The sequence below is a fragment of the Syngnathoides biaculeatus genome, chromosome 3, assembly GCF_019802595.1.
Source record: "Syngnathoides biaculeatus isolate LvHL_M chromosome 3, ASM1980259v1, whole genome shotgun sequence".
Lineage (NCBI taxonomy): Eukaryota > Metazoa > Chordata > Actinopteri > Syngnathiformes > Syngnathidae > Syngnathoides > Syngnathoides biaculeatus.
Genome location: NC_084642.1, coordinates 13,854,286 through 13,874,922, shown reverse-complemented (window position 1 = coordinate 13,874,922; position 20,637 = coordinate 13,854,286). Strand labels below are relative to the sequence as shown.

Genomic DNA, 20,637 nt, shown 5'->3' with positions numbered 1-20,637 from the left:
CTCTCTACTGGGAGAAGCCTCTTCTGTTTGCTATACTATTAACCCGGTAACCTCAGCTAATTGTTGTATCGTTTCGCACTCTACAGCCGAGTAGGAAACGGACTGCTGCCGGTTCTGACCCCTGCGTTCGGGGGATTGGAAACAGAACAAGCATTGGCTGTCAGAGCTGGTTAGACTCACAGAAGTTCTATCTCTACTAAACGTACACCCGGTTTATTCGCCAGACACTCTCCCAGTTCCTTCTACTTTAAGTACATCATTAAGTATGTCTCCTTTCGGACAAAACTAGTGATTGAGCGCACCTTGAAGTCAATAAACATTAAGTTGTTGGAGAGAAAGATCAATGAAAGTGTTGATAATTATTTCAGCCGCAAAACCATTCCCTCTTATAATACTGCATACTTGTATACAGTCTGTACTTTTTCACTCCGGCCCTGAATTTGTCTGCTCATTTTCACATTTTTTTTTTTAATTCAATCTGCCATTCAGTCTGCTGTGCCCTAGCCCTCCCAAAATGTTTTTTTTGCATACCTTTCAAAATGTAAGAGCATCATTTATGTTGTGTCAAGGTGGCGTCTTTCCGACGGGCTTTAATATTTGTGCCTGAGGCAGCATGAATCACTGAGCATGAGCGTGTACGCAACACACACTAAATACTGTTTGAATGAAGGCTTTAAAAAGATTAAGCAGATTAAGTGAATGGAACGTTAGTGACGTATGATGATTAATTTATTATCTCCAACAACAATCAAAGGGGTATGTTTCAAACTGCAAATTTTTTACTTTACCAAATTTAAGCTATCTTACATGAACAAAATGTAAGTTTTCGCTACTCCAAGTAACAACTTGGGCTTCGCCACTAATACCATAATTGGTCCACTGGATTTACAAACATTGCAGTATGTGAATGTACTCTATCTACGTACCTTCTTAGGAGTTTTTCTGCCCAAATTTTTCGATTTGATTTCCACGCACGTGTTTTTAAACTTTTTTTTTTTTTTTTTTTTTACTTCTTCCACTGGCTTTGTGCAAAACTCAGGTCAGAAAGAAGATGGTGTCATGTTGTTTGATTTTGCAGGAGTACGAATCCTCCCCATTCCATTGTCCACGTTTACCATTGCCAAAAGTGCAAATTACCCTGTACGATTGCAAATGCTCAGTCATCCAGAGTTTCTAGAATGCTGAGCGACAATTCCACAGGTCGTAAGTCACTACTACCGTCATTTCCGGCCTATAAGCCGTGACTTTTTTCACACGCTTTCAACCCTGCGGTTTATGTGGTGATGCGGCTAATTTGTGCATTTTTCTAACGGCCGCAGGGGGCACTCGAGCGGAAAAGGTAAGCGTGAGTCCGATGGAATATATGTGCGAGGAAGTGACTTTTACCGGTCCGGCCCTGTTAGTGATGCACTAGCGTGTTACTGCCGTGTCTCAGTGATTTTTACCGGTATGTTTTTTTCTTTTGTTTATTTATTTTTTTTTTTTATAAATCGGCCCTGTTAGCATGGCGCTAATGTTAGCTTGACGGTAGTGTTTGTATTAGGGGTAGCTCGGCAGCACGAGCATTTGCCGTCTTTCTTGGTAAATATCTCATGTTTCAATGCGGGTTTCAATGTGGGCATTTGCGGCTTTTACACAGTTGCGACGTATGTATGTACCAAATATGTATTGACGTTACAAATGTACTCGGTGAGGCTTATAACCAGGTACGAATGGTCAAGCATATTTGTAACTGCCGCATATCAGTAAAGTTTGAGGAAATACATGAGAATGGCTGTTGCTGTGGCTCTGCTCCGGACAATGCAGTATTATACTCCAGCCTTCGTATTGATTTCTTAGCAGTGTTAGGCTCCTGAAAAAAACAACTTGTGTCTATTAATCGAGAAGTGAATGGAGCAGATTATTGTTCTTCTTTTTCTCTTAAAAGACTTTCTACTAGTTTGTCTTGGGTTACAACGGGATAATAGCACTGCATGTTGATTTGACAGCTTTTGGCATACTGCGAAAAAAATTTGATTAAAAAAAAAAAGCAATTGAAATCTGTCCTTCACAATTTCTTTATTTCTAGGAATCACTTAATATTTTTTCCCGTCTTTCCTGCTGACCTTGCATTAGCTCAAAACACACTTGATAGAGTGGTGACCTTGTTTTGTCGTCCCTGAGAAAAAGAATTACCGATCTCAACAAAATGTGTTGACATTTTGTTTTTGTATTTAAAATTAATTTGGTAAATTAAGAATGTAATTTCTCCTAATGCCATATACAGAGTTTGTTTTGGCTGTATTCTCCCTCCCTCTTTTTCTCTCTACTGGGAGAAGCCTCTTCGGTTTGCTATACTATTAACCTGGTAACCTCAGCTAACTGTTGTATCGTTTCGCACTCTACAGCCGAGTAGGAAACGGACTGCTGCCGGTTCTGACCCCTGCGTTTGGGGGATTGGAAACAGAACAAGCATTGGCTGTCAGAGCTGGTTAGACTCACAGAAGTTCTGTCTCTACTAAACTCACACCCGGTTTATTCGCCAGACACTCTCCCAGTTCCCAGCTCCCCAGTTGAGGGGGGCCACACAATGGCTGGGGACAGACAGAAAGGGTGGAAGGACAAGGGGGGCCTAATTAAAGTACAGGAGTGGATAAATGACAAATCAGTGTGTGTGTGTGTGTGTGTGAGTGGCTGGGTGAGCATGTGAAGGTTCAATAGTTTGGTTTAAAAGATTCTATGGTAAGGGTCTCTGAAAGGCCACAGAGGACTGTGTACAAAATAGGACTGAAGACAAGATGAATTTAGTCAATGTACTGAAGAAATTTATTTATTTATTTTTTGGGGTTATAAGCCCTTGGAAAATTGGGCTTTAAAATGTCCATTTAAAGGATTGGATCACTGAGGAAAGGAACTGTTTGGGGCAATGAATGGTTGTAGTGAATGAATAAGGATTTTAGGTCTGCTGAGGAATATGCATACCGCTGGAGAGACGAGTGTGTGAGACCCCATTGTTGAGTGTGAAGGGGGGGTGTAAGGAATGTGGTCACGTGTGAACCTGATGCCACGACCTGGCTCCTAGCACACGGGGACAGTGGGGCAGTGACACAAGCAGCAGCACGGGGCCCCTACAACACTGCAATGCTTCTCATAGTCCAATCTTGATGTTACACCCTAAAGTCACGTTTTGAAGGTTATCTTATAATTTGCTGATTTGTCATGATATTTACAGTGCAGGCTGACTGTTGAGAGAGCACCACCAGATAACATATATTGGAAATTACACTACCTGACTTCTGAGACTGCATACATCTATAACAGGACTGAACCAGAACTACAAATACAGTCTAAGCTTATGTACGAAAATGGGGAAAAGGGTATGAAAAAAATTGAAGTAAGACCCTAAACTATTAAAAACACAATCAAAGCATATGGAACATTCTACTCTCAACTTTTATTGAAATAATTCTCACTTCAAGATTTGTTAGCACTATACCTACAGAGAGCGTGGTGAGTATCACTCTGGGAAATTACCAGAGTCTAGTAATTACTAGCGTCAAGGACAAAAGTAGATGCTGTAATACAATGGATGCCGCCTTTTAAATGAATGCAGGATTCGATTAAAGATAAAGTGACATTGCCAAGAAAAAGAACTTTCTTCCGTATGCGCTAAATGCAGCAGGTGGTTACAAGTCTGATGGCTTATAACCACTTCATTATCAATGTGACTTTTGTGTTTATGAGAATGACCAGAGAAGCATCGGGTTTAGGGAGCCCGTACTGCCCGGACTAACTGTCGTGAAAGCTTCATAAGGTCCAACTGACTTCACTTTTCACCCAGGAGCACCTGACACTTTTTTTTTCCTTTGGCAATTAAAACCAAATCGGCGGAGTACACACCTGCATTATATCTGCACTTTACCAGCAGGTATGTTTTTTTTTTTTTTTTATGTGTTGCACCCTCTTATCTTCATTCCCAGATATAGAAATTCTACTTGATCTATGAATCTGTCTTCCCGTCAATCCGCCAGCTGTGCTTTTCATCCTCTCCACCGTAAGTCATCAGATACTCCTGGAAGCCATTCCCTCCTGAAATCTCATCATCCCCGCAATCTGTCTTTCATCTATCTCTCCTCTCCCTCAATCGTCCCATCATCTCATCCCTGGCTTTCTTGGCCGTGGGAATGGCTCAAGTGAGAGTCAGCTACATGCGGAAGGAGCGCTGCTCCTCCCGGTCCACTTACACTGCACATCTACACGGATGGACTTGATGGCAGCCACCCCAACCCCGTTGTCGGCTTTGCAGTAGTAGCGCCCCCCCTGCACCCTCTGGATGCCCTCGATGCGCAGCGTCTCGTTGTAGATGGACGTCTCCTGGAATTTATCTGAGGCGCTGCCTGCCGTCTTCGTCCATCGTATCTGAGGAGAAAATGTCCATTTTGGTTCAGTCAAACCAACGGTGACCGTCAATGGAATACAGAAAGATATACATCTTGAACTTTCTTTCAAAGTATTATTTAAGTAGTACACAAATAATCTCGAGACATGACACGTGTTTCCATATCTTAAAACGCTTAGATACTGTAATTCCATGCATTTTCTACCTAAAGGTTATCCCTGTTGACCAGCAAGAACCATTTATATTCACACTCCGAGTTTTCAACGAGCAGAACATGCCTGGTTTCGGAATCCAGAAATGTTCGGAGACAAATCAACGTATTTACTGTGTAGCAGGCGTGTCAAACTCGAATTCACAGTGGTACAATATTTTAAATTGAACAAACCCGCGGCCCAAGGTTGAACAAATGAACCTTTTAATATGGAACCAAACAAGTGCGTAATACTTGTAATACCAGCGGGCCAGCTCTAATATTCATTTGAAATTGCCTTGCGGGCCAAATATAATTACACCACGGGCCAGAGTTTGACACCTATGCTGTAAAGCGTGCCCATTTACAAAAAAAGTTATCTCAAGTCACTTTACAAATTGAACAGGTCAAGATTTGGACTCTCAGCAACAGAGGGTACGTATAAATAGAGAGAGGAAACAAGGATGGGGGGGGGGGTTTTAGGCTCCCAGGGGAGGTCAAGAGAACAATGGGCACAACAACAGCTGGGTCAACAGTGGTAATGGTCTCAAGACAAATTCTTGTCCTCTGTCTGTGTTTGTGCCATTTATACAAAACAAAAAGCAGGAAAAAGGGGATAATTCCTAAAAAGGCATTGGCTCTATTCAAGGGACTATTAATGGGCATTGACAGGGAACCGATCCCAGACTAAATGGATGAAAACTGTCTTTGTGAACTACAGAGAACAGATGATTTAAGTAAGTAGTCGTGTCCACTATAAATTGGTTTAGATTTCCATCCCTGGCCCCTGTTTTGACATTAAACTAAATCACTGTTCTGTCACCCAATCCACTCGGTCAATTAGTAGAGCACATTCATCCATCATCTAAGCCGCCTATCCACACAAGGGTCACGGGAGTGCTGTAGCCAATCTCAAATATCACTGGGCAGGAGGTGAGGTACACCCTGAACTGGTTGCCAGCCAATCACAGGGCACATGGAGACAGGCAACAATAACAGTCTCAATCAGACCTAGGGGCGACTTAGAATGTCAAATCAATGCACGATTCTGGGGGGCTGTGGGAGGAAACCGGAGTGCCCGGAGAAAACCCAAACAGGCACGGAGAAAACATGCAAACTCCACACAGGGAGGGGCTGGATTTGAACCCCGGTCCGCAGAACTGTGAGGCCTAGTCATTGTAGCCTCAAAGACATGCTTGTCACCCTTGATCGATAGAACAGGTAACATTTCATTACGTTGTCAATGTCATATCATATTCCATATGTTAAAAAAATGCAGCAACGAACCGTGAACATAAACCAAAAACACGGTGATCCAAGTGACCAAACCTTTGAGCTGTGTATTTTATTTTGACAAATAACTATTCTTCTTCTCATTTATTTATCTTCTTTTTACCATCAAGTGACATCCTATCCATTTAGTGTTGGCTCATGTTTTTTTAAACTATTGATTTTCGTTGAAACAGCTCAAAAGAAATAAAGACGGGCACTTTTTTGTATTGGTATGTGCCCTGTGATTGGCTGGTGACCAGTACAGGATGTATCAGTATTATATATACACACACATTTTATATATATATATATATAATAATATATATATATATATATATATATATATATATATATATCACACACACACACACACACTTGGCCATTAAAGCTGATTTTGAGTCTGATGTACCTCACCTTTCACCCAAAGGTAGCTGGGTTAGGTTCCAGCTCCCCTATGACACTTGTGAGGATAAGGGATATGGAAAATGAATGAGTGTTGTTAAACACTCTCCAAGTAAGTCTTGTATGAATGACGTTTTTTTTTTTTTTTTTTTTTTAATATGAGCAGAAATACAAGAAAACATGATTTGAAGATAAAAAAAAGAAAAAGCAGACAGGATAAATATGGCGTGGTCCAGAAGTCATTAGATCGTCCGACTCGCTGATCAAACTTTTTTCTTTTTGATTCAAGGCGATGAAATCCGCCTCTGCCATCGAGTGGACACACTCGGTGACATTAAGCACTGCAGCACTTGCCGTGTCCACGACGCCCATTGAGAGGGTTTCTGACAGATTCTATAAAGGTTTTCACGCTTGAATTATGCCATTAGCGGACACGAAGCTTTCGCTCGCCTAATCCACTAAACAAGCATACGCTCAGATACGTGAAAGGCTATTAACTCATCGTGTTTGACTTTTATTCTTCGTGTGTGTTTGTATATGAGTGTACATCCCATTAATCCCTATTAACCCTTCTATCAGTTATCAACCTCTGCGAGGCTATCAGCCATGTTGCACTGAGGAGGTCAAAGAGGATAATGAGCAAAAGTCAGCACATGTAAAATCAGGGCATGTGTGTGTGCGTGTGTGTGTGTTAAAAACCGGTTCTATGGATTAGTTTATCATCAGGCTCCGTGCAAACGGCTCATGTCTGTTTATTCAGCTCTGTTTGTGGGAGGGATTTAGAGCAGGCACTCTGGCATTGATCAAACTGGTCAAGGTGAGCAATGAACCAGACTGCCTGTCCATGCTTTAGTGACTCCACTTGTGATTAACACTGTGTCTGTGCAGGTGTGTGAGTGTGTAGCTTTGTAAAAGCCGTACAAGGCTCGCAGCACGTTTTCACCAATTCAATTCCAGCTGTTTCCACACAGAATGCATAAGGTGGTGTGACTATTTGGTGGCAGAAAGTCTGTCTAAACTTGTGCCTGCTCAGACCATGTCCAAATAATAGCGCAAGGTAAACCGATGGTCTAATGCAAATTTGGTGAATTTGATCAGAGTACTGGGAGAACAATTCTGAGATCTGCACACATATTAAGGTTGCTAGCTTTTAACACCAGCGCATTCTGTATTTAATAAGGGTACAAACTCACATTGTCTTTTGTCATGTTGCTGTCATTACGTATTGCTCTTTTCCGCACAGAGATGTCTCTGGCAAGACTTTCATTGCGCCACATTTAAAGAAAATGAAATGAGCCGCTGTGTTTGGCGGTGAATGAAGTGGGCCATAAGCACATCCACAGTGGCGCAGGCGGGCTGGACTGGCCTTTGGAAATGAACAACACTCATATAACCGGCCCCTGGTGCACCCATGCCCCGCTCTACGTTCACAGAAATAGGACATTAAGTGGTAAAAGAAGCACAAAATCTGTGTACTTTTTATACAGTACAGTTTGTTAACTACAAAACAATGAAGTGCAAGTTGGATTGTCCACTTAACAGTAGATTATAATGCAGTGTTGGACGAACATAACGTGACTTGCTACAATTTCATTTCTGACCTGTCAATCACTCGTACAGTAATAGCCAATCAGATAGACGCATTGTCTTAACCCCTGACTTGACACGCCCCTGCCGCCATGTCCCACAAGCAATACTGGTTGATGATGAGTTAATGTTACGAAGAAAATGGGTCCTCAGATGCCCTTGGGGAACGTGCAATTCTGATGAAAGATATCCTGCTGGGTTACAAGGCGCCCGGTTGATTCATTTTCCAAAGCCTAAAACACAGTTGACAAAGCGTCTACGATGGATTAAGGCTTGCGGAAGAGCGCACGTACAACAAAATGTGAACAATATCAACAAACGCAAGGCTTTATGTTCGAAGGTAAGTGAGGGAGAAGTATCTTCTCTGAGTTTGATTTAATTATTATCAGTGCTTTATACATTGCAGGAGAACAACTTTCACTTTGTTAGTGTATCACTGACCTGCCGGTTGAAGTGTGTCATGTTGTATGCGAAGTATGGGGTTATACGTAAATGCTATCTATTTGCCTATTTTGTATCAAGTCAGACTTTTAAGACAGAGCACTGGGTTCCATTATGAGCCAAGTCAAACTTTTTCATCTGGTGACTACGGTACTGACTGAGTTAATCACCATTGTTTAAATGCACTTGTAGAAAATCGAACCTTACTCACTTATAAAGACTACAATGATATTACTCGTGATCTTTCCAAGTAAAAAGTACTCATCCTGCTTTGCATGCGTAGTATGATTCCACTAATTTATCCTGTTGGATTTCAATATGAAGTTTGTGAGGCGTCAAACTTTTTTGCATCGATTGGCAACATTTCGCTGTAACTCTGACATTGCGTCCTGCTCTGTCCAAAATCTTAATTCCGTGTACATATCCTTGCATGAAATAGTTGAGACCTCTCTGTAGAACTCTCTTGGACAAGTCTGACGCATTTGGCAAAAACCATACCGCAATATTATCTGGAATACACGATAGAGAATCGACTTCAAACATGTTCCGCTTTGTTGCCATTTTGGAAGCTTGTGAGAACATGACAACTGTAGCTGAGGGGACGAAAAGTCGGAAAGGGCCATTTTCTCAAAAAGGTCACAAAATATCAAAAATCCTGCTATCTCGGAAAAATACATTTGAGATGTATTTAAACTAAACACCACTCTCACTTGGTTGTGGCTGGGTGTACAGGGTTACTTGGGAAAAAAAAAAGTTACTTTGCAATTGCATTTTTAAACTTTTAACCCTTTAAAATGTTTGAAATTTTAATAATCACCTTTTAATGGGTTTGATATGCCAAAAAAACAATTGTCATCATCATCACCCTTATTATCAATCATCGTCATCTTTTGTAGGAAATAAAAATCTTTGGCAAAAACATAAAGAAAAATAATTGTTTTAAATGTGGCAGGAGTGCTCTGTGGATGGCACCAGTATTTATAACAAACCAAAGGCCACTTAAAGGCACACTCTGGGAAAAGAATAAAGTCTTTATTGTTATGGCTTACTCATCTTAAACCTTGAAAATTGTGTTTCAGCATACGAGCCTCCATCGGGAACCGTTAACTCCCCGATGAAAGCGTATAATAAAGGCTTTTATGTTTGTCCAGAGAGTTCTTTGGACTTCCTTTATTTTGCAGCATGACTTAGTATGTAAAAAAAAAAAAAAAGGTCTACCTTGTATTTGGGGAAAAAAAAATTAAGTTTAAAGCACGTGTATGAAGGAATATATCTAGGGAAAATTGTTTATACTGTATGTTTTCAAAAGTATATTTCTGGTAGGAATTTTGTCAGAGAGGCAGTGTGTGCAGGCGATGAGCACAAGACAGAGGAGGTTTTTGTGCAGGGACTGTGTGTGTGAGATCTTTTGGGTGGTGAGTGTGTGTTCATGTATAAGAAAAAGGAGGATTTTTTTTTTTTTTTTTTAAATCGACTGCTACACTGGTATATGCAGCACGGCTGTCAGCTTGTGTGACGGGCAGCGAAAAAGGTGCTTCGAGTTCCTCCACCCGGGAGGTGGATGAAGTGGAAATACAGTGGAGTGCTGAGGTGATAATGTGAATAAAAGAGATCTCGAATGTGATGCAGATGACAGGCAGCCGAGAGAGGCGCTTTTGTCAGCCCGTGACACAGACGGCTGAATGCCATCACCTGCATGCGGGCTCTCTCCTCAGACCTCACTCGCCCTGCCTCTTCGTGCTTTCTTCAAAATGCGCGTGTGCAGGTCCCTTGCGGACGGATCCACGTGGATATCTTTCAGTGCCTTTTCACGCCTTCATCTGTTCAATGTCTGCCGGCTTCTTTCTTCCTTTACAGCAAAGTCCAACTCTCACACTGTATTAGATCTTGACTTGAAATGCGCTTCTTTCGAATGATGCGCATTCCGGTAGACATCCACATTTACATTTACATTTGTTGAGAGACACTTTTTTTTTTGTAAAGTAGCTCTTAACTTTTTCGGGTGTCATGTGCAGTTCCCCTGGGAAATGGCTTGACGTGAAATGCACTCTCTCTGTATTCAGCTGTGAGTGTCATGCTGTCGGCGCACGCTTGCACTTGTAGGGGAGTTTCAATATGAAAATATAGACCTTGTCAGAACATCACACCGTGGAGAAGTGAGGGACTACTTTGTGTATTAAACAATGTATAAACAGCCGTCAAAATCCCATCATAGCACATTTGTCCCAGACACCATCCCAAATCCTTCATACCACTGTTGTCACACTTAAAACAAAACCTCACATCTTGAATCTGCTATGATATATCGTATTTTCTATTTTATAATATATAATTGCTCAAATGTGCATTTTAGCTCCCTGTGTGACCTTTTTAACTCCGCAACTTCAAGTATCGTTATTCGAGGCATCCTTCAAAATCTTATGGCATCGTATAAGTAATCCATCATTGAACGACTAAGATAGGTTGTAATAGTATATTCATTCATTTTCTGAGTTGCTTATCCTCACAAGGGACGTAGGAGTGCTGGAGCCTATCCCTGCTATCTTCAGGCAGGAGTTGGAATACATCTTGAACTGGTCGCCACCCAATCAGAGGGCACATAGAGACAGACAACAGTCGCACTTACGATCACACCTGGGGGCAAGAGTCTATAATGAATGCATGTTTTTTTTGTTTTTTTTGTTTTTTTTTTTGGGGGGGGGGAAGCCTCCAGAGAAAACTCACAGAAGCACGAGGACAAAATGCAAACTCCACACAGGCGGGGCCAGGACAGAACTGTGAGGCCAGCCATCTAACCAGTTGGTCCACTGTGCCAACCTGTATCTTCCTATTGTGTTGAAAATCATTCACAATCAAGGGAATTCACGGTATAATAGAAGAAATCATAATGGCAAATTTTAACAACAGTAAAAAGATGGGACTATGCAGTTAGGTAAGTAGAAATCATACAAAGTCCTTGTTTACATCAACACATACAAGTAGGTGCATCAGAAAAATTCCAAGACTGGCGTCACCAAAGATGCCTTTCAAACCCAAACTACAAAACTAATTTTGCCCTTGAATTGGAGCCAGACAATCCACCAACACATCAAAAACAAGAACCAGCGGCTTTTGCTTCGTTTAGTGCACAAGAAGAGGCAAGAGAGGTGAGGACAGCGCATGAAAACCAAGCCCTGATCACCTGACGTTTCTTGACTGAGAAGAACATGGCCGTGCTGGAGCAACCTCTCTACTCATCCAACCTGGCTCCATGTGCCCCCCCCCTCCACCACCTTTTCCAAAATCAAGGGGGCTATCAAGGGGATGCTTTTCTTTGTGGACAACATCATGATGGCTGCGAAGACAGGAGTTCTTCCAGGAGTGTATTAAAGTGTGGGAGAGAAGGCTTGAAAAAGTGTGTTAAACTCCAGAAGGGATGATGCATATGCTGCACTGGACCTGTGTGGAGTTTGCATGTTCTCCCCGTACTTGCGTGGTTTTCCTCCGGGCACTTGGGTTTCCTCCCACATGCCAGAAGCATGCAACATTAATTGGACACTCTAAATTACCCCGAGGTGTGATTGTGAGTGTGGCTGTTTGTCTCAATGTGCCCTGCGATTCGCTGGCCACCAGTTCAGGGTGTACCCTGTCTCCTGCCCATTGACAGCTGGGATAGGCTCCAGCACTCCCGCAACCCTCATGAGGATAAGCGGCTAAGGAAATGGATGGACGGGTGGTTCAGAGACACAAGGGGGGTAAGGCGTGTCCCCTATAATGACTAGACGACAGAATGTCTATATAGCCGCATTCCTTCTCATATTTGTTTGCATTAGCCTCAGCAACCTACCTTTTATCATCTTTCTTTGTCTGCCTCACTCTTTGATTCTCTGTGACATTCTGTCCCTACATGTAAAAATGTCTCACCACACACAAGCACGCACGCACGCACACACACAGCTTCTTGCCTGCTGCTCTGTCTGCGAGCTGTTCACTTCTCTTGTCAGAGTGACACATCACAACAGGATCCAGCAGTTTTTGCCCAAGTGCTGTCAGACATCTTTGGCCTGCTGTCCAAAGTGCAAGCTGTCAACACAACTAAACAGCACATGAGAGGCTTCAGCAGTGAATTAGCATTGACTGGAGTGCAGAAAAATGAGGCAAATAGGGGTGTGACATCCATTGCTATCTGTCTTAACGACTTGGAATTTCTCACACAAAACGTTTGACGTTTTCTGCATCGTGGTGCGCTTACGAAGCTCTAAAATTACAAAAATGCTCCTTTTTAAGGCCATGTGACTTCAAATATCTCTTACAAATAAGGCCATGCTTATTGTGTGCTCTACAAATAATCATATAGAACAGTATAAGCACATATAAACGCGTTAAATTCATTTCACCGTGGATGACCTTTTTCTGGAAGCTTCCGTGCAAGGTATTCATTCAAGGACGTATCGACAAAGTCAGAAGGGTCCATGGGGTCCAAACCCTTTATCATCACTTAATCCGATTAGATATTGCATTTACATATCTGACAGTGTAATTAAAAATCGATAATCTACCATCTTTGCAAATAATTGCTATGCGGAACAAATAATGGCTCAAGACCAGGATCAAGAAGCAAATCCACAGCTGACTACTGTCATTCCTTCCCATATCATGCTTCAGAATTCCAGTTTCTGTCTGATCATTTATTATCTTCCATGTCCTCCGCTGGTCTGTGGAGTTGTCATGGTTATATTCAGTTTAATGGACCATTAGTAGCATTAAATATATCAACTTAGAATTGGAACTGGTCCTCGTCTGTCTCATCTCTTTCAAAGCACTGGCCCTCAGTATCACTGCGGTTTCGTGGTGTGTTACAAAGGTCTGAATCCTTTATACGCCCCCTCACTAACCCATTAAAAGCTTTGCTGTGGCTGTTGTCAACTTCTTTCTTTTATGCGTTTGTTGATGTAACACCAACGGAGTCAACGATACACTGCTTTATCCACCCAGCTGGCTCACTCACCGTGAATAGGCTTAAAATGGTAATCCTGTTATCAGGGAATACTACTTGGCACGGGCGCACAACCACACACAGACACAAAAACACACACACAGAGCCTCAGACGTGCACAGACACTGACTGTATGAAAGCTCAGAAGCTGCATAATCTACTCTGAGTAAAGTATAACAGTGGCAAATGAATAGAGTCGGTGGTAAAAATCGACTGTAATAAATCGAATTGAATGAATTGCAGATTTAGCGAGCGGACAGGTGGGTTGTTGCTAATGAAGATGAGTTAAGTGTGATGTTCACGAGTAGCAGCCGCTTTGCTGGCAGTGTGACTGTCTTGTTTCCTTGATTCACCCTTGACTGTCCTCAGACTTACAATTGGCAAAAATGTTTCAACGCTGATGGGTTGTAGCACCACCTGTTGCACACCTGTTAATGCTTGCTTCACAACCAACAACGACTCCCAATCATGTCAGCATACATCCATTCATCAATTTCCTACATTGCTAGACAATAATTCACACTTATGGACAGTTTAGACTTTATTTTTTGGACTATAAGTCGCAGTTTTTTTCTATAGTTTGGCCAAGGGTGCGACTTATTCTCCAGAGGGACTTATATGTGAAATTATTAACACATTATTACATCCATCCATTTTCCGTGTCGCTTATCGGTTATTTTCACAATGACGACCGTAAGAGTATGCTCTAGGCCCGTGTATCTCTACCTGCTACTTCTGAAAATTCAGCATTTCAACATTAGCTGCATCTTATAACAACAGAGAAGGACTCAACAAAAATGCCAATGACTGCGACTTGTGGTACTTCATACGTCGTTAGATTCAGCATCACGCAGGCGTTGAGACTTCGGTCTGTTTATCGTGAACGTAATTCAATTTGATTTGCCATCAGGATGGTGCGACGGTGAACGGTTCTTGTCGACAAAGGCATGTCTTTTATTCATTGGATTATCTATTTATGAGAAGTTGGAAAAATGTTTATTGGAAACATCGAAAATGAATGATTAGGCATACTCCACATCTGTGAATGTAGACACACAGAAAAAGCCTCCCTTTCCACAAGGGCTGTCCATTCTTTTGAAAACTTCAGTACTCGTATTTTTTTCTTTGAGCAACCCTTGACAAAAGCATTTCCATAATTTAAAAAAAAAAAAAATTGTTGTTCCGACACGATCGGCGTTCGACCCGAAGCCTGTGGACTACGGCAACCCCAGTAGGACAAAACATCTCCGCGTCATTTGCGTTGCCCACGCGACAGAAATCACATGTACAATATGTCATTATGAGGGAGAGCACAGCTTCCGGGTGAATCTGCCATGCAAGTTTCCGGGAAGTCATTGGTTGGCTCGACAAAGTATGGGCTTCCGTGACAACCAAAACCATCCTGTCGGGATTCAGAAAGGCTGGAATAGGTTAGTTGTAACTGCAACTGACGATGAGTCTGACACAAGAGACGGAGAAGAGGAAGCGGCGGGTCGTCAACCTCTGGAGTTGGCGGACTTGTTTAGAAGTGACACAGAGGATGAAGATTTCATTGGATTTTAGTTACAGGGTATTTGGAGTGACACAGATGGTTTTGGTAAACTTCTTAGTATGTTATTTAAGCTATAGTTACCGGAATATGTTATGTTAACATACCAGACACATTCTCAGTTTTGTCACGTAACGTAAGCATAACGTTAAGCCTGTTGTTGCCGCTATTGTATTTCAATTTTAAATTGTTCATCATTTAAATCTTAAATGACATGTCTGTTCTTGGTGTTGGATTTTATCAAATAAATCTCCCCCGACTTATATATGTTTTTTTCTTCCTTTTTATAGATTTTATGGCTGGTGCGACTGCTACTCAGGAGCGACGTATAGTACGGAAAATACAGTAGTTAAGCAACCATACGTTTTCTGGCATGTGAAAGGAAGCTAGAGCACCCAGAGGAAACCCGCCCTTCCATCCTCTTCAGCCAAAGCGGGTTATTATGTATCCTTTAAAAGAAGCACAAATATTCTCATATAGTGACGTCATGTATGTAGGAGAGGACTCAGAGATCCGTACGTAACTGGAGTACTGAGGGTTAGCAGTACAGTGTTCTTTCGTTACTTACAGGGGTTAGGTTCCTTACATCCCGTGAATAATGGATGCAATATTAATATTCCCTAGTATAAAGTATATTTTTGCAACCATAGGATCTTTGTTTTTCGCCGGGATGAACACTGTTTATGAGCAAGACGAAGATCAGATAAAGAAACAATTTCCGGAGTACAAATTTCACTCAATAATTATGCAAGTCCACTTCTGGTGCTACGGTAGAATCCATACTGATGTCTTTGGAGGACTGCCATCTCAGCCACACCCCTTTTAACCACCTCTACATTTGTAAAGGCTGCTGATTGGTCCACGATCATCTTGAACCTTGGTGGGGTGGATTTGTGCAATGATAAATGCGAACTCCCCCAAATCCATCTTTTAAGAAGAGTAATACAACTTTGCCATGTGGAGTGAAGGTGGGGCCGCGTGATGCTCAATAAAACTGACTCATTGATATTGAACACGCCTTCCCTCTCTTTAACCTTGTCATCCAATACGAATGACTAAATTGGTCATTCTACCACAGCAATATGATTCAGAAGCTGTGATAACATCATGGGAAGCAGAGCAAAGCAAATGTATTTGTATAGCGCATTTCATACACAAAGTAACTCAATTTGCTTCACATGATTAAAGGCATTTAAAAACAAAGAGATAAAACATTTAAAACAGAATTAAAAACAACAAAAAAAAAGACAAACAAAATATTTTTGGAAAAAACACTTAAAACCACGTACAGTTCAAGTAATGTGATCAAAAAGTGGATATATTGTAAAAAGCATAAGAAAAACAGAAGGTTTTTCAACCAGGATTGAAAAACACTCTTGGGGCTGACCTTATATGAGCTGAAGTTCAACCACTATATTTATGTGTGATTAGAATAGGTCACTATGATTTCCGTTGTCCTCGATATAATCATTGTGTTAACTGTCTTTTCCAGAAGTGACTTTCTTAAAGCTTATGATTGGATAAAATAATTATAAATGAGGGGTTGTACCAGCACTATACCGCCATTCTTTTGACATGCACTTGACAGAAAGGTTCATCATCCACAACCGAAAATTTCCATGATTTCAAACGGCAAGCTCCATACAGTTCAATTTGAAGTGTTTTTAGCTTTTATTTTCTCAAAAGTTGCTTTATCGACATTCAGACAGGGGCTTCTGTGCGACGCGGGTTGCCACAGCAGCAGACAGCCATCCTCAGACACACAGAACAGGAGTCCGGCATATGAAACCATAGAAATGACACTGACAATATTTAGTTTGTGTGGGTGTTCGGGAGTTAGGGGGCGGGGGGTGTGTGATTTTTTTATTGCTTCTAGACGAAATTAATTTTATATCTGTCGCTCTACGTGTCAAGCAGTCAGGGACGCATTTGGCAAGACTGAGCAATGCACATTTTAACACCTTCACTAGCGTGGTTGGAAAAGTTGTACTTGTCATCTGTCAATTTCAACTGAAGTGTGACACAAAAAAAAAAGAAAAAAATGTAACCTGAAGATCAAACTGTGTATCTTAAACACCACTCACCCCCACCAACATCAATGATGTTGAACATAAGTTATTCTGGAGACAAGAATATACTGCTACTTGGGGGAAAAAAAAAAAACAACTTGTGCCTAAAACCAAACTATTTCAAAGCAACAAATGTCCTTTCATCCATTTCTGAAGATATTATCTGAATTCATATAGCAGCCTGCTTTGGTGAATTTCCATTACACCAGCTCCCAAAGAAATTTAAAATTCATTTAAAAAATTAATTCAAGTCTCCCAAAGTGATATGTTGGATAATTGTATTCACAAGCAAACCATTTTATCCACATAACGAAAAGGGTCGATTTTAAGCTTAATAATGATTAACACGCACAAATATAGTTCAAGCAATTGTGAAAAGCTTTTTAGTGTACAAAATGTGCAGCAGATGTTCCACCTTGCCCAGCTGCTTATTATTTCTCCTGGAAGAACAGAACCCTGGCGGACCTTTTCCTTTGACGTCACCGATGTATTTTTACCATTTCACGAGTTTGACAAATTCATCTGAGGTCGAACACACAACGGTGAACATAATGGACATATTTTGCCCAGCCACCTTCTCAACTTGGCTGCATCCCCTGGCTTATTAGTCCTTAACACCGCGCATGATTTATCACAAAGCACTTTGCTCTTCTAAAGCTTGTTCATCGTGGCTTTGGAAAGGAATACGGCTAAGCGGTCCAGTTCAGTGAGATTCAGATCAATGAATCCTGACCAGGCTTGCAGGTTTCCGCTGAGAGATGCTGATAGCTGCATTTGGTACATAAACAGCATGACGTCATTTCAGCCGCCCAGCTTGTCCTTTGCCAATGAATTTAACTAATAGGGGAAATGCGACAAAACGCAGTGCTATGGACAGAAACAAGTAGACTGGAGGTATAATTTAATCATTACGTGGCATGCTTTGTTTCCGCCTTGACACGAGCCAATCAGGCCAGATTACTGCTACTGGTACCCCTAAAGAAAGGGGCTTGAAAAGTGGAAAAGTCAGATTTATTGTCCCAAAATAAACAGAACTGCATTACTTAGTGGAATCGAGGCATTTGTAATATGTGGTTTAATGTGACTTGTGTTACACCCTTTTCAGTAACATGGTGGACTGCCTATGTGGTACTTTGAGAAGTCCCACGATGCCAGCTGATCGCAGGGCACACAGACAAAATAACATCTATGGACATCTTTACATACATTTTTTGGAATGACAAAGGAAGCTGGCGAAACCTACAAACCATGGGGAGAACAGTAGTGTCTAATGTGTGTGTGTATTTTTATTCTCTGTTCTCTTTATTTTCCTATCATGCTTTTAAGTTGTTATAATGAGAGTCTTTGTGACACTGTTTCCTTTCATACTTTTAAGTCCTTGTGATGTGACGCGGTTTCCTCTAATGCTCTTGAGTCCGTGTGACGCAAACGCTTTGTGTCCTTTGTGACACGGAAGTCTGAAATGTTTCAAGGATTACCTATATAAGGACGAGAAAGACGGACAATGAGTGTTCTTCTCACAACCTCACCGCTGGTCTGGAAAACTACGCTGGCTGGAACACTAACTGCACGGACGCCTGCCGCCTTTCATTTTTGGACCGACTGGAACTTTCGTGAACTTGGAATACCCGCTGGGAAGAACCATTTGTTTGCTTGGGAACACTTGTTCAACATTGGTGACTATTCGCCATTGTGGCTCAACTACTCTGTTCTGGAAAGCCCATTTTGTGTTAGCTATTTTTTGTGTGAGATTAAATTGTCAGAAACGCAATACAACTGCCTTGTCGCATTTTGAACAAAGGGGACCTTAGTCTAAATTCACACTTAACAAGTGCAACACTCCAAACCTTTTTTTTTTATTTGAGCTAAACCAGAGTACCACAATCTTCAGATTTATTTTTTCCAAAAGTCTGTCTCCTGGTGACAAAACACACAAATAAAGTACAGTATTACCTAGAGATACAAGTTTAATGAGTTCCGTGACGTTTGTAATGTAAAACCGCTGCATCTCAAATCCTCATTCCTCAGTGAAATGGTAAATTGACTGCACTTATATATCGCTTTATCTTGAGCATCACAGGGTCCAAAGCGCTTTACAAAGCCTCACATTCACCCACTAACACACACATTCATACACAAATGGGGGACTGCTGCCATGCAAGGCGCTGCCAGGCCCACTGGGAGCAAATTACGCTTCAGTGTCGTGCCCAAGGACACTTCCAACATGCAGAACAGTCATAGTCAGAATTCGAGCCAGTGACCCTTTGGTCACTGGACAACCTGTTCGACCTACATAACAATATATCAATTGTACCTTGTAAAGTCCTACATTAATGACATAATTAAGTTGAATGTAATGAATAAAATATATCCATCCGTCTATTTTCTTTGCTGCTTATCCTCACAATTGTCACGAGCAGGAGTCGAACTGGTTGCCAGCCAATTGCAGGGCACATCAAGTCAAACAGCTGCACTCACAATCACACCCAGGGGCAATTTAGAGTGTCCAATTAATGTTGCATGTTTTGGGGATGTGGGAGGAAACAGGAGTACCCGGAGGAAACCCACGCAAGCACGGGGAGAACATGCAAACTCCACACAGGCAGGGCGGGGATTGAACCCGGGACCTCAGAACTATGAGGCCAACGCTTTCCATCCACCGTGCCGCCCTGAGTAAAATATATTCATATAATAAGATATATGAATATTGTGGAATTTTTTTGTTGTTGAATTCAATGGACATTGTGCTGCTCCTCATGTATTGGCCACTTGGGGACAGACATACGGATATATATGAAGATAGCTAAAAGTAGTTTACTTCAGCCCATCTATGGCATTTTGCAATGTCAGCATTAACCTAAAATAAAAAGCAAAGCTATGTGGTTGTTTTGTAAACATAATCTGTAGTTCTATTTTATGTTCAGTTTGATATTAAAACTTCCACTTCTATTCACTGATAATAAAAAGCTTGAAGTATATTTTTCGAAGAATTCTTAAATATGTGCCAAACTGATGCTTGTTGTGAATTGACGTGCATTGAGTCCACTTCCATCGTGTACCACTGGCATCTCGTTTATTTTTTTTGCTCGCAAGTCAAAGCAAAAAAAAAAAAAAATTGTATCAAGAAAAGCTGGTATCTTAAGGCATCACTGTATATTTTGCTCTGAGACTCTCAACAACACTTTCTCCTGACAACCCAGAGTATTTACCATCTACTGTATCTCCATGTATCATCATCTCCCTCTCCATCGCCCCATCGTATCAAGGGCCAGGCCGGTGACCTTGTTTGTGTCCAAATCATGCAGCCGCCGAGCGGCTGTGCAGCCTCACGCTGCCACCCGATCAGCTCGCTCTCATCCTCGCCATCGATCACTTTCCACTCACCCCTCAAGGACGGAAATCCAAGCCCACATTCCAAACCGCAGTCCTCAACACACCGCCCAGCCTCTCCCGTCTCTGCTTCGGCCACTTTTCTCTTTCATGGTTAGCTCCAGCTATCCTAAACACACACACACAAGTGTGCGCCCAACGGGCTCAAGGTTGCAGTGACCAGCAGACCCATGAATAAATAATCAAGTGAGTAGGAATCACTTTCAGAAAAGCCATTTACTGTCCTATTGTGTTCTTGAAAAAAATGACGTGTCTCATTGTGTTTGCGTGTGTGCGTCACAAGAAGAAGTTGCTACATTCTGCTAACTAAAAGCCTTGCTACCCTGGGAGTTCACTTCAGTGATGCAACAATCACCTTTGTGTCGACCTTTTTATCTTTTTTTT

General features: G+C 41.6%; 1 protein-coding gene and 1 long non-coding RNA gene across 6 annotated transcripts in view; one reads left to right on the top strand and one right to left on the bottom strand.

Annotated features, from left to right (window-relative positions):
* Positions 1-20,637, bottom strand: part of LOC133498056 (MAM domain-containing glycosylphosphatidylinositol anchor protein 1) — a 237,294-nt gene that overhangs the window by 112,689 nt on the left and 103,968 nt on the right. For all 5 annotated transcript variants that reach the window (XM_061814455.1, XM_061814456.1, XM_061814458.1 and 2 more), the window contains one exon: positions 4,224-4,398. In XM_061814455.1, coding sequence (XP_061670439.1) covers positions 4,224-4,398 — 175 coding nt within the window. The remainder of the gene's footprint in view (positions 1-4,223; positions 4,399-20,637) is intronic.
* LOC133498532 (uncharacterized) lies at positions 7,925-19,243 on the top strand. The gene is made up of 2 exons (XR_009794338.1): positions 7,925-8,169; positions 15,085-19,243. It is a non-coding gene; the product is annotated as an uncharacterized LOC133498532 (long non-coding RNA).